At 39.5% G+C, this 14,893-nt stretch overlaps 1 protein-coding gene across 3 annotated transcripts in view; it reads left to right on the plus strand.

Moving 5' to 3' along the window:
• Window positions 1–2,001: 2,001 nt before the first annotated feature.
• Window positions 2,002–14,893, plus strand: part of iqsec3a (IQ motif and Sec7 domain ArfGEF 3a) — a 137,350-nt gene continuing 124,458 nt past the window's right edge. For all 3 annotated transcript variants that reach the window (XM_042077935.1, XM_042077936.1, XM_042077937.1), the window contains exons 1-2: window positions 2,002–2,655; window positions 7,086–7,163. In XM_042077935.1, coding sequence (XP_041933869.1) covers window positions 2,150–2,655; window positions 7,086–7,163 — 584 coding nt within the window. In that variant the 5' untranslated portion in view covers window positions 2,002–2,149. The remainder of the gene's footprint in view (window positions 2,656–7,085; window positions 7,164–14,893) is intronic.

A 14,893-nucleotide genomic window follows, 5' to 3' on the forward strand; every position in this document is an offset into this window, starting at 1 on the left:
CAAAAGAAATTGCACTTGGAACAACAGTCTAATAAAACATCCAGTCCAGTTGTCAATTTGCACACAACGTATTTGTAGTTGCCTACAACCTCCACTCAGGAAGAGACTTCACCCAGGATGGAGATGGAATTCAACTCAGGCCTGTCCCTCCTAATGTCCACCCCCATTTCCTAGTCTTACACACACACACACACACACAGGCGCACACACACACACAGTATAGTACAGTCTTATTATTCTATAGTAGCCTATATCCCAAAATAGACCCTACTAACCCATACGATTCCTAAAATATCTACAAGGATACAAGGATACAAGGAGGTTTATTTGTCACAAACATAGCAATACTAACGTAAAGCATGTAGTAAAATTTCGTTTGGTGTTCAGCCTTTTCTGTGCAAGTGTGAAGAAAGAAAGATCAATACATATTTTTAATAAATAGCAAAAGAAAGTAGAGACTATAAAGTGCAGTGTGTGTACAGTCCATGTGCAAGTGTGTAAAAAAATGTAAGTGCAGTAGTATAGTCTTGTGTGTGTTCAGGATACGGATTGCTAGAGGAAAGAAGCTCCTCCTCATGTCTCTTTGTTCTGGTCTTGTAGCAGCAGAGACATTTGCCTGATCTCAGTCTTTTGAAAAGTCCATGGTCAGGATGTGAGGAGTCTTTTACAATCCTTTGGGCCTTGGTACTGTATATAGTCTTTTCTTGTAGGTCTCCTGCAGAGTAGGGAGAGGTGCTCTGATGGTGCGTTCGGCAGATCGCACCACTCTCTGTAAGGCACTGCAGTGACGAGCTGTACAGTTCCCATACCATCCCATATAGTGATGATGCTACTTGACACTCTCTGCAGCTAAGGAGTAAAAGGCATTTAAGAAGGGTGCTGATACTTTGAACTTCCTCAGCTGATGTAGGAAGTACAATCTTTACCTTGATTTCTTCAGTGTGTGCTGGGTGTTAACACTCCATGTTAGATTGTCAGTAAGGTGTAGGGGGGTAAAGGGTTAAGGCTGCCAGTCTTATGACATGTTATTTTCTATATTTTTGATATGTTGCTGAGTGGATCATAAACGGCCCCAGCAATGAAGAAAAGTGATTGATAATGACTGACTGACTATTATTGTGTTACATGCTTCAAATGTAAAGCACTTTGAGCTGCATTCTGTGTATGAAAGGTGCTATACAAATAAAGCTTATTATTATTATTATTATTATTATTACTCACAGGTATGTAAAACTTGTGACTCTCTCCACTGGCAGCCCACTGATCTTTAGTGGAGTGTAAGCTCTGCTCTGCTGTTTCCTGTAGTCCACCACCATCTCCTTTGTTTTGCTGACATTCAAAGTGAGGTTGTTGGACTGTGCTACCTCATCCACCTGGTTCAGATAGGCCTGTTCATTGTTGTTGCGGATCAGGCCCACCACCACTGTGTCATTTGTAAATTTAATGATGGAGCTGTGACTGCTGCTGGCTCTGCAATCATGGGTGTAGATGTTAGAGGACTCAAAAGCCCTGTAATTCCAATTCCTATAAGATTACTAGAATAGTTTGTCCCAAAATGCTATAAGATTCTGTTCTTTCCGTTAGGGAGCCTATTAGCCCTGGAAAAAGAACATCACCGTGATTATGGCTTACCATGCATGTGCTTTGACCAGAGATTCATTAGATCTCAGACAAATCAAAATGTTTGTTTCTTGTAAAGGACATTTGCAGCATCAATGTAATAGGCTAACATGTTAGGTGATTGGCTGCTAATGTTTGAAGAGCCTACCCGATGACCCAAATTACCTGAATTCACCGTACAGCCAGATGCCAAATATAATAATAGCCAAATATAATAGGCAACGATGTAAAACTATTTTGGAGAGAAGACATGCGCGTCTGGTGTTGCCTTGGTGCTGACATCATCCTCAGTCTGCGTCGACCAATCTGTTGTGTAGCCCACAGTCTATCAACGGCATCAGCACCACTCCCCCGTATCTTCACAGTGGGACAGTCCATTCCGCATCCTCAGCGTAAACAGCTGAGAGTCACAGCATCCGGAAAAGGTTGAGCCACCGCTTCTCGGCTACATCGACTGAAAATCAGACCTAAATAGTCATATTCTCATTATTCGAGTTAGCGAAGCTGTTTCTTTAAAATAGCAAACGATATGGAAAGCCTTCTAGACAATCCTATGAAAGCAGTGCTGTACTTGAAGGAATTGACTACCATTGTGCAGAACCAGCAGAGTCTCATACAGACGCAGCGACAGAGAATTGACGAGCTCGAGCGTAAGGTAGAGGATTTGATCGGCGAAAACCGACAGCTGCGAGAACCAAATCAGTTTTTCCATCACCATCATCCATCTCCAGGAAGCCCTACTACGCAACCTCCCGTGCACCTTCAGCAGCAGTCGGCCCCCGGAAAAGTGATTCTTCCAGGTCAGACTTTGCAGCCAGTTTCCTTTCAGTCGCAGCCTCCGCAACATCCTGCTCCACCACCACCGACTCTCCATAATCCGCAGCACCTGCAATTGGTGCTAACCTCCCCACCATCTCCAAAAACGGGTCAGCCCAGCCCTGCGCAAGAGGACAAACGGAGCCCGTGCTGCACATCTTTGGTTCCACAAACTCCATCGACCCTCGGCCGCTCACTGGGGCTTGCCAGGAAGGCCGAGTGAGTAAAAGAGGCTATTGTTAAGGACTTTAAAGTCTCTGATTTGGGCTACTCTCCGATTTAGGCCTACAATAGATAGCCTAGATATGTGTTTACAGTATAGCCTACTATTGAGATTCAGAAGACAGCAAGCTACCCTAGGTGCAACGCCATTTTATTCTTCTGATAATGATAGAATTACAGCTATACTTATGTTGGAATAGGCCAAGCTATATCTTGTCGTCTTCATGTCTTCATGGAACACACGTGCGATTGAAAATGTGATAAACACACAAATTAGAAAATTATTGTTCTCAGCATATTTCACAAAAAAAGCTAGTGAAACACTCGGTGCTCGTGGAAAAGTTATTTAGACATCTGACATTTGTGATAGCTACCTGATTTGCATTAGGCCTATGCGCAATATTTTTCGTTTTCGTAAGTAGCCTAACCATAGGTTAGGCTGTAGGCTATTCAGGTCCAGCCTGACTTGTGTTGTAAAATGTTAGCATGTTATGTTCACTAAACGTTAATTTTCAGTGTTCATTGCTCAACTCAATGTTTAATAACTGGCTGTGTCATTGTCAGAGTGAGGTTGTCACATGTAGCCTGTTGATTCAGAAAATAACAATGGCCACTTTAAGTCAAATTAATGTGACAATAGAATCATGATGTAGCCATACAATTGTACAAATGACTAGCAGTCCAGTGATCAAAATGCAGTTGATTTTCTTTCCACGTTAAACATCCTCATGTAATCATGTGCTTAGCATACAGTGGGTTTTATAGGCTATTTTGGGTGCAAACATGTTGTCTCCAAGGTTACACAAACACACACACACACACACACACACACACGCTTACCACATTAGTTAAACATTTTGTTCTCAATTTCCAAGCAAAATCAAAGTTGATCTCAGTACACAAAAATGGGTTTTTAAATACATTAATGTATTTAGCTTATAATTTATGTATTTAGTATGCTCTCACAGCAGGGTAAAGTTTAGTTTGTTGGTTGTCACCGGGATGCAGAGCTAGAGTTCAGTAGGGTGACAGCCGCATGGAAAAGAAGCTTCCTCTCAACCAGCTGGTTCGGGTGCGGAGAGACCTGTAACGACTTCTGGAGGGGAGTGGGGTGAACAGTCTGTAGTTGGGCTAAAATGCTACCATCAGAGACAATAAGTAAAGTGGTATTGTTTATATATGGGTATCCATAAAGAGTAGTTGGTGAATTCTAGGAATGTAATGATGCATTGTGAATCAGCTAAAAATCTATACAAATGTGTAAAGATTACAACCGGTTGAGATAAAAAATGAATTGTGATGCAATTTTTAAACAGAACAGGGCATAATCTGCTTTTGATTTCACTTGTTGGACATCAGACGTCAGTACATGTTTAGTTGTTGGTTGGTTCTTGTGAAAAGGCAGCTGAGTGAGTAAAAGAGGCTATTGTTTAACCTGTTGAGGAGTACGGTCACAAATATGTGATCAGATGCAGCTGGGCCCCTGGGAGTACGATCACAAATATGTGATTAGAACGTTTTCGAAAAAGGTTCTATAACATGACGCAACAATTACCCTCAGGGACTTTTCTGCCATTAACCCTTAAAGGAGTACCGTCACACCGGTGTGACGGGAATGTTGGGAAATTAACATTCTAAAGAATATCTGGGTTCATTGAATTCAACATAGAATTTTAGAACCTTCAATTGTTGCGGAACTTAGAATGTTCAAAAACCTACACCTTTAAGGGTTAAACAATTTTAACTATAGAACGTTCGCTAGAATTCTAGAAGGAGCCAGGAAAATAATTCACTCTCTGGGGAACGGCATTGTCTTAAAGAATTCACTCCTCAACAGGTTAAGGACTTTAAATTGATTTGGGCGACTCTCCGATTTAGGCCTACAATAGATAGCCTAGATATGTGTTTACAGTATACTATTGATATTCAGAAGACAGCAAGCTACCCTAGGTGCAACACCATTTTATTCTTCTGATAATGACAGAATAAAATCTATTTTGTTGGAATAGGCCAAGCTATATCATGCCGTCTGCATGTCTTCATGAAACACACGTGCGATTGAAAATGTGATAAACACACAAATTAGAAAATCATTGTTCTCAGCATATTTCACAAAAAAGCTAGTGAAACACTTGGTGCCCGAGAAAAAGTTATTTAGGCATCTGACATCTGTGACAGCTACCTGATTTGCATTATGTGCAATATTTTTTGTTTTCGTAAGTAGTGTAACCATATGTTAGGCTGTATTCAGGTCCAGCCTTACTTGTGTTGTAAAATGTTAGCTAAATGTTAATTTTCAGTGTTCATTGCTCAACTCAATGTTTAATAACTGGCTGTGTCATTGTCAGAGTGAGGTGGTTACATGTAGCCTGTTGATTCAGAAAATAACAATGGCCACCTTAAGTCAAATTAATGTGACAATAGAATAATGATGTAGCCATACAATTGTACAAATGACTAGCAGTCCAGTGATCAAAATGCAGTTGATTTTCTTTCCAAGTTAAACATCCTCTCGTCTCCTTAGCATACAGTGGGTTTTATAGGCTATTTTGAGTGCAAACATGTTGTTTTCAAGGTCAAACACACAAAGTGTTTCCTACAATAACACCAATAGGTAGCCTAGATGTGTTTAACGGCCTAACAACACGCCTCAGCTGTGCTATATTCACAATATAGAACGGCCTCTCGGGGCTTATTGCTTAAAAGGATATAATAATGACATTATCATTAATGGTGGTATGCTAATTGATGTTTCAATGTGTGTTTGTGATAGATGGTTCATAAATGCAATTGTGTGCTGACTAATTGTACATAGAAGTCACATTGATATCTACCAATTTAGATAATTGATTATGACCTACAGAAGTAGCACAACCAACATGTTGCAGGATTTAATTTGTGGTGGTAGCTGACTTGGGCAATTAAGCTTTAATAGCAATTTAGCCCGGCATCTTTTTATGCAATGTTTCTATGTGCCAACAACAATCCTTCAGCAATTGTTAATGTTTTGTTAAATGTACATGCAGAGGAGGGGCAGCGGGTCCGTTATGAGAGGGAGCGGGGCAAGGAAAGGTTGCGTGTGTGAAAAGCACAGCTCAATGAAAGGATTTTATCTAATTTAAATAGTACAACATAGAATATTATTTTGTGGCAGCTACTGTTGATTTTATGGCGGCCCGCCACAAATTTGTCAATGTATGGGAAGCACTGTCATAGTTTGTCTGCAGATTATTCTGTTAAAAAAATTGCTGTGAACTTGAAATTGTGAATCGTACCGAATTGTGAATTGAGTGTATTGTTACATCCCTAGTGAATTCACATAATCTGCTATAAAGCTTTATAACAGAAATGTAATTTGCCATTATCAAGAGGGCAAAGAAGCTTTATAATGCTTTGTGACACTTCAAGCTTACAAAATATCATATAGGTACGTTGCCACAAAAGACGTAAAAAACAGTCAAGGTAGCCTTTGACAAGGGTTCTTTTTCAATTGATAGCCAGAATTAATTCAGTGTTTCTGTGGTGAAATAAGCCTGTAGTGTACTGTAACTACAACGTTCTTGCAGCACATTTTCACAGCACAGATGGTAGGTTTAGGTTATTGAGGGGAATACATTTTTTAGTTTGCGTACACAAAGCATCTGGTTAATTTCGTTCTCTTGGAGGAAACATGGAAACACTCAGCTGTGCAACTAGGACTACTGAATAAGCTCATTTAAAAACAAAATATTATTTTAAAATATTTGGGGAAATTATTTTGAAGCCCCTCTAATTTTTTGACAACTCCCTGGAGTAGGGGTATGTTGTGCGATATATATCATCTACAATATCATAATTTTAAAGATGTAGAAGCTGATATTATGCTGTAGCTTTTTTAAAACTATGGCCAATCTGTGACAAGGAAACTGCTGGCTCTACATGCGCAGAGCATGTCACTGATAGCATCAAATTAAGCTTGGTGCTTCTACATCACAGAACTGCTAACTGTCAGGAAAGGAAAAGTTTAGCAATCAAGAAATGTCTAATTAACCAACAGAGAAATATTACATAGTATGTTTGTAGTGGTCATAAGACGCAAGGGATCATGGATGTTTCCTTTTTTCGGCCAGCGTTACAATTGGTTGCAAACGTGCACATGGACAGCAACAGACACAAAGAGTGGGTAGTTACTCTGACCTTCTAAAGTTTGCTTGTAGTCTGAAATTCAGAAGGAATTTACGTCACTCTGACCACATTCCCGTCACACTTAAAAGGTGATCAGTGTCATTTACTGTTGTGAGTTCATTTAAGACTGAGAAATTAGGTGTAGGGGAGTGAATGATTTTGGAAGTAAGATCAGTGTTCCTAGCAAGCTTGTTCCTGCTGAAGATGATCAGCATGATAAAGATATTTGATGAATCAGATAATATGTCAACTTTCACTTACAGGAATCAGACTGTCTTGCACCAGTTTTGCTGCCCTGCCCCTGATGCCGTTGAGGTCGACTCTCAGTCCTGTGTTCCCAGGTAAGACATGGAGTGCTTAGGTCCCAGTACCGTGACCAGTGCAATAACTGTGCTAATTGATAGTAGTCTACGTACAGTAGGTAGTATCATACATAACATCCACACCTATATTTGGACATATACAGTAGTATGTGTTAGCAGTGATGGGCTGTGTTTTGGTGGTTAGGCCTTCATGAATATTTGTTCAGTGACAGCAGAATTGCTTCATCTCTGTTGCTGTGTCTTCAAGAGATTCCATATAAACTGCTAGAGGTTTTTGCATATTAACTTAATCTTAAACTTGTGGTTTAAATAAGAGATTGGAACTATATCTTTTTTCCAGAATTACAGATATAACATCCACTTCACAGTTAGCAGACATGCAAGCTATGTATTTCTTGATCCACATAGGACTGTGTTGTCTTGTAGAACTACTTTGACTGCATGAATTAACTGCCAGACTATACTGTAGATTATTACAGACAATGTCTGTATGTGACCTAATGTTTTCAATATGATATTATTTTATAAAAGACAGTCATACTCTTTATTTAAGTATTTAAAGGAGATTTTTTCACATAGATCTCCATTTCTCAAGGTCACCGAGTACAAAAGAAAAAGGTTTTATCTAGCTCGAGTTGCTAGTTCCAACAGCTAAAACAGCCAGGCAGCTACAACGCTACACTCTCGGGGTATGAACATGGGGGCTCACGGACATGCCCCCAGAGAGTAGCGTTGTAGCGGCCTGGCTGCTTTAGGTGCTGGAACTAGCAACTCGCCAGGTAAAACCGATTGTTTTCGTTTTTCCGCCAGATTTCTCCTTTATGTGATTGATTTGAAGTTGTTTGGATGACTAGAGTGTAAAGGGCTCTTAAAGGCATATATATGCTAATCTAGGCCAGCGGTTCCCAAACTTACCACCACCTACATCCTGACTCAGCTTGCGTACCCCCACCATCCGACACATAAAAACGTAACACATTCTATTGACGCATTCCAGGCCTCATTTTTAATTAGCCGCCCTACATGACATAACAAATAACAAAATCAAAATGTGCACCTGGTCTATGAGCTCTCACACTAAAAACAGTGTGGAGAGCAACATTATGAAACACAAAGAACAAATAGAACATAGGCTTAAGATTTAAAAACAAATAATTTGTAACACCTTTCCAACGTTGCCCTATTCATCTCGCGTATCCCCTAGTGGAAGCTCGTGTACCACCGGTGGTATAAGTACCACAGTTTGGGATACCCATTGTATTGCAGTTGCAAGTGTGTATATAGGTTACATACTTAATTTCAAACTTTGCACAGCACCCTCACCTATGGGTGGGGATTCTTAGTTGTTTGCACTGGAAAACTTGCAATAACAGACATACAAAAGTGCAGGACAGACAGACTGAGAAAATGTTTTAATTAGTCTGCCGCTCTTTCCAAATGTATCTTTCCATGTAGCCTAAATGTGGCCAAAATACTGTATAGCCATAATCACAGTCATTGTCTTTAGGCTATATTGTGAGTAGGGCGCAGTTACAATCAGCCTTCTAGTAGTGCAAAGCAGAAACAGCAGCAGCAAATAAATATATTTATTTTTTTATTATTATTGCCACCCCTGTTTTTTTAAGTCTTTGTAAAGTCTCCCTTTCCAAATAAAATAGTTTCTCCTCTGAAGATGCGAATGTTAAAACAGTTCTGTACTCCAGTGGCTGCCTACCTTGCCTCAGCAAGCCAATGGTCTGTATGTGGTTGATATTCCACTGATGGACTAGACAGCAAGGTATATGGCTGAACAAAACACACCAGAACAAATGCTTTTTGCTGCACTAATCAAGGCGTGGCCAATGTGTACACTGCATTTGACCAATATAAAGCTAAGTTATAAGTTATTGGGTATTTGGGGTTCTTGCAAGCTTGCCAGATTTGATCATTGATTTTAGTTGGTGTATTCTGACCTTAACTATGTTACGTGACAGATTTGTGAAAGCTTCACTGCAAATATAAATATGTGCTTAATTTGTGATTAATTATTATTAAACAGTCCATGCATCATTGTGGTTAGGATCTCTTGCATGTGTTGTGCAAGCTGTGTTGGTCTGTTACTGACTGTAATTAAACTGTTAATGTTGCTGTCATGACAATGATAGGAGAAGGTACGACGCTTGACCTTAAGGTATTAAGCAGTATGAAGGCCAATATTTTTAATACAATTTGCATCAGTGTCATGTTTTCACTGTTTAATCTGTGTAATTGAACATACATATAGATCCAGCCTACTACCACCTATACATATACTGTACATCTATACATCTACATGTAGATACATAAAAACAAAATATAAATTTGTTCCAGATCTCATTCAGACCAATTTCCTGAAATAAATGTACATCATGCAAACACTGGTTTGACACAGCAATATGTGTTGAGTAACCAGTGTTTTTATATGATGTATAGGAACTTGACATATTACCAACCGTCACGTATGTCCAACCTCTTACATGTGTGTGTCACATAATATTAATTTCTATACAAACCAAGACGGCGGATTCCTAAAGAAACGCAAGCACCCACACCATACGTTTATCTAATTAGCTATGTACCAAAAATTACATTTTACATTTACGCGAAGAGCTGTAAACAGTGTTGTAAGGCTGCGTGTACAAATACGCTTGGAGCTCCAGTGGAATTTTGAATTGCTGACGAGAATTCTCGGGCTAACCGTTGATGTGCTGTGAGAAAGGTTGGGAATAAGCACCCACCAGGCCAGCGCTAAACTCTGAACGTGGTAAACAAAATCGGATATTTCAGGTAGTAAAAGCCCTGGTAAGAACCAAACTAGATTTTGTTCAAATCTACACACCTATGGCTACTGCAAAAATGTTAGCAAATGTTATTCTGAAGTATTAAAAAACATTGTTGTTTTAGAATTTTCGAACGAAATGGTTGGTAATTAGCATGTTTACGATACTAATTTTGACAATCCATAGCCTGGACCCCAGGTTGGCGTGCACCTGGAAGCATCTGCGCTTGTTCGTAGCCATCATCATGTATAGACCTCATTTTTACCTGTATATCTGTGTGATTATTCGAAGACTCCAACAGTGTTTGCTTCTGTCTCATACCTGCAATTCACTGAAAACACTCCATTCCCAGAACTCATTACAATCCCGCACACATAAAATCTCTCCTGCAGCCATAACACTTTGAGCTTTTGGGCTTTCAAAATACAAATTTGCTATTGATACAACAAATTAAATTATCTTTTGGCTGCATATCATCAGTTCTCATACCACCCCTTTCTGCATCTATATACCTCTAATAGTACTGCTAGCTCAGTTGAGCTCTCCAGAAGTTTCATCATATTGCATATTCTGCCACAATGCTGATGGGGAGATGGTAGGTTTTGTCACCAATAACGGTAGAATAAATACAGACAATATTATTTTGTGTAATAAGTTACTGTTTTGGTTAGAGTTGGTTTGAAAGTTGTGTGCCAACCGGGAGATCCTCTGGAGTTGTTTGCTCTTAACCAGACATATTGTGAGATGTCATGGAGCCATTTTGACAGAAATGGGCATATCCGTTCTGACCTTGTCCTGGCTTTAACTATATCAGTGGTCTCAAACTCTCAGAACTCAAATCAGTTTTGTGCAGCCCCTTGGTTGATTAACATTTGTAATGAGATACGGCCTGCATGTCCATTTTGTGTTTACTTTTTTCATTAGCTTCTTAAGAATAGGGTACTCAACTGACCTTAGCGGACTGCAGTTGCATAGACTAATGTCAGTTGCATTATTTAATGCTGCTGTGTTAACACTTCCTTGCAATTACACATTAGTTGTCACTTCACATAAAATTGTCAAAAGGAAATGCTTGCCAGGAGCATTGGCAGTATTGCAGGGAGAAAAAAAAAAACTAAAGCACCATTACACTTTCCCCAAGAGACAGAAAAGAAATGTGATGCAGCCGTGAAACCATTACACAGGGGCAAACCCCCCCCCCCCCCTTTTTTTTTTGGAAATGTGATGTTGTAGAAGGTTGTAATACAAAAATGAAATCTAGAATGTTCAGTTATCACAACCAATGTGTTCCTACTGCAAAAATAGTACTTTGGTCCCGATAACCCAGTCACAATCAAATGTCATAATTCTAATCTGACTGCATATATCTGCAAAAGTTCATGCTAGAAACGGACTAAATATATCTACTAACACAGCGGAAAACACCCTTTCAGATGATGTCCCCATTATGCAAATAATATTTGATATATATTGAAAAAAATATTTGTTGTTGGTCACATAAATGTTGTTGGTCATTTTTATAGAATGTTCTATGGGTCCATCTTCCCACATCAAAGAAAAGGCTAATGGGTCATTCTACGAAACCGGTGCCTTTTGCGTCCGGTCCATTTCATGAGCTCTCAACAATGTAAAAATGTGTCAAAATGTATTTCAAAGGATCAAACCTGTTAATTTAAGTGTTATGAATTACATAATGCATATTTCAATGTCATTGTAAATATAAATCCTACACTTTTTAGTCATCTTTACCAAGGACATGGCCAATTTCCCCATGTCCGGAAAGTCACATATGGAATTCGCACCTAATATATTAATTAGAACATTTCATTTTTTAACCAAATTTTCATTAATGTCATGATTAAAAATATGCTCTTGATACTATACTATATGTTTTTTTAAAATAAAAGTATGATTTCCCATACAAAAATCATGATTTATGCTCGTCCCGTAGTTTTACATACCACCCCATAACGCTTACATGTTCTGGCTATTACAAAGACACTGTTTCTTTAAGTGACATCACAGACAGCAGATGACATCACTCAAACCCTTGCAGGAGCCAAGGTCTCAAGCAGGCAAGTTCCCACACAATTTGATATGATTTATTTGCTCTTTTTGGTAGTTAGATAGGGTCCGTTAAGCTTAACCTTACCACCCCATAACGTATAATAGATAGGGAAACTGTTAAATTAGGGTTTTTTTTTCAACTGTAATGTAAAGTGAAGGAAATTTTAAACGGAATGGTATATTTGCTATCTTAGCTAGTCAATTACAGTGCTAGCTGCAGTCATTCTGAGGTGAAATTTACCACCCCGTAACATACCACCCCATAACACTTTGTATCGTTATGGGGTGGTAAGGGGAATGTAGAGGGGGTGATAAGGGGAATGTAGAGTGGTTGTCATTGCCATTTAGATTACACAATTCATAAAAATTATATTTATATATAGTTTTACATACTGTGATGACTGGGGGAAACCTCTGTTCTTTCTGCAGTGAGCCCTTAGCAATTAGTCATAGCAACCAGCTAATCTGTTGAATGCTGGTTCATCAGTATGCATTGGTCACTGTTAATATTTTATGACTATATTGTATGCATGCCAATGTTAGCCTACTGGAGACTATTGTGGTGAGAAATAATTATTAACTAGTTGTGATGGACTTGTTGGGAAGGGCTAACTACAAGCAGAACGGAGGTTTCTGCGGTCATCACAGCAAATGAATGCATTTCAAAATGTGAGAGTACTTTTTTGTGTATCTAGTGACAACCCAGTCATGAACTCTCTCTCTCTCTCTCTGTCTCTCTCAACTTGGCACACACACCTAGTCAGTGTAAATAATTATGATAATTTTCATAATTTGCAGACAATCATGGCTCCAATGAGTAATGCTGAACGACAGTGACTATTCTGTGCTCGCCGCAATGCTGATCCAGAGAGGAGGCAGCAGTATCTAGAGATGGAGCGGCAAAGATGGAGACGAGATGTCGAAAGAGGGAAGAAGTTAGGGGCAGCCGTGGCCTACTGGTTAGCGCTTCGGACTTGTAACTGGAGGGTTGCCGGTTCGAACCCTGACCGGTAGGCCACGGCTGAAGTGCCCTTGAGCAAGGCACCTAACCCCTCACTGCTCCCCGAGTGCTGCTGTAGCAGGCAGCTCACTGCGCCGGGATTAATGTGTGCTTCACCGCAGTGTGTTTCACTAATTCACGGATTGGGATAAATGCAGAGACCAAATTTCCCTCACGGGATCAAAAGAGTATACTCATACTAAGTTGTTGATCAAAGATCTGAGTGAGAGGACCAACGACAGTTAAGGAAAAAGTGGAAGGAACAGAATGAGGCCCCGTCCATTTATTAGGGAAGTGCGGTGTAAGTTTAAATGTTACTAATGAAGGTATTATAGCAATATTATAAATGTGGCGACGGAATAGCCTAGAACTTGGGTAGGCCTAGCGTTCAGTAGCCTATGCACTTGCGGTGATAGCCAAAACTAATGTGAATCAAACCTACAACCAAAGAAAGTAAAGCAGATTATTTGTACCTGCGTTAGCCAAATAAAGGACGGGACTGCACCCTTCACAAACCGTAAAAATGAAGTTTATTAGTTTTACACTTGACTACAGTTGACAGTTCACTATCAGTCCACACAAACAATTCTGGTTTCCTTGCACTAGCCATTTTCGTCGTAGCCTATTCTGTCTGTTTGTATAGCCTACAGCATGCAAGCTTTGGTCAATTTCTGTAACAGAAACAGTGCCACCTCTAGGCCTGGGATATGAAGTAACGTGTTGAGTCGTGTTGAGATGGATCCGTTTGGACGCAAATATTCTTGATACGGTTCCAGGGAAGACGGAGGAAAAAAAGATCGGTTTGGTACGTGTGGACTAGCCCTGAAAGGAGAAAGCAGGCAAAGGCTAGCCTGGAAAATCCACACCCTGATAATCTAGAAAGATTAAGGGTCTGGCCACGAACAATCATGTAATGGCCCAACTCGAGGGGTGGCACCAAGCATGCATTTGAAAATCTCACTGCACGCAATTGGATAACACCAGACCAATGTTTACTCTGAATGATTCCGGACTTTGACGCAATTGGTTTTCCAACGTTGCAGCGCTGTCGTCATCAGTTTAGCGCGCCTCTGGCCCGCCTATGTCAGATACGATTTGATTGGTTCCACGGGATGCAAGGGGAAAAAATAACGTGCATCATTGCTCATTGCCAGAGTGTCTCGCAGAGACAATTCCATTGTGCTCTTGCGAGAACTCTGGATTTTCAGGGTAGGCGAGGGCTAGAATGAAGGCTTTTGACACCCCTCCTGAGAGTACTTTATCTTGTTCAATGTACCCAATTTTATGATCATATTTCAAAAATGAATGTACTCAATCTTCTGAAATCTATCCATGTTGAATGTAGTATTTCATGACATAAATTTGCATTTTAAACTTCATATCAATAAATATGTTTATATATACTTTGGATCTTGCCTTATTACGACATTAACAGTCCACACATATGTCCAGAACTAATCAAATTATTGTTAAATTATGGAAACAAACTAAATTAACCACCCCGTAACAGGATTTACCACCCTGTAACATGACTTACCACCCCATAACATGTGTGTTTTTTTTTTTTAAAAATACTAGAGAGTGAGTGAAATAGCCCATAAATAAATGTTTGATCATAGTGTGATGAAGTGGGCCTATTTACACATGTAACTTTAATTTGACAATAGGGAGTAAAATAGCCAATATTGTTCAAAACACCAACCAATGGGCATGCGGAATTCACAGTTTGAAGATTAGAATCTAAATTCTGCAAATCTCCAATTAAAAAACAAACCTATAACTTTTAATATCAAATTAAGGACATTTCTATGACAGGAAAACATGAAATGTTCTGAATTCAATTTATGCATTATGTCTAAATGGAGCGCATCTTGTCCGTTACG

This window comes from Alosa sapidissima, chromosome 22, assembly GCF_018492685.1.
Source record: "Alosa sapidissima isolate fAloSap1 chromosome 22, fAloSap1.pri, whole genome shotgun sequence".
Taxonomy (NCBI): domain Eukaryota; kingdom Metazoa; phylum Chordata; class Actinopteri; order Clupeiformes; family Clupeidae; genus Alosa; species Alosa sapidissima.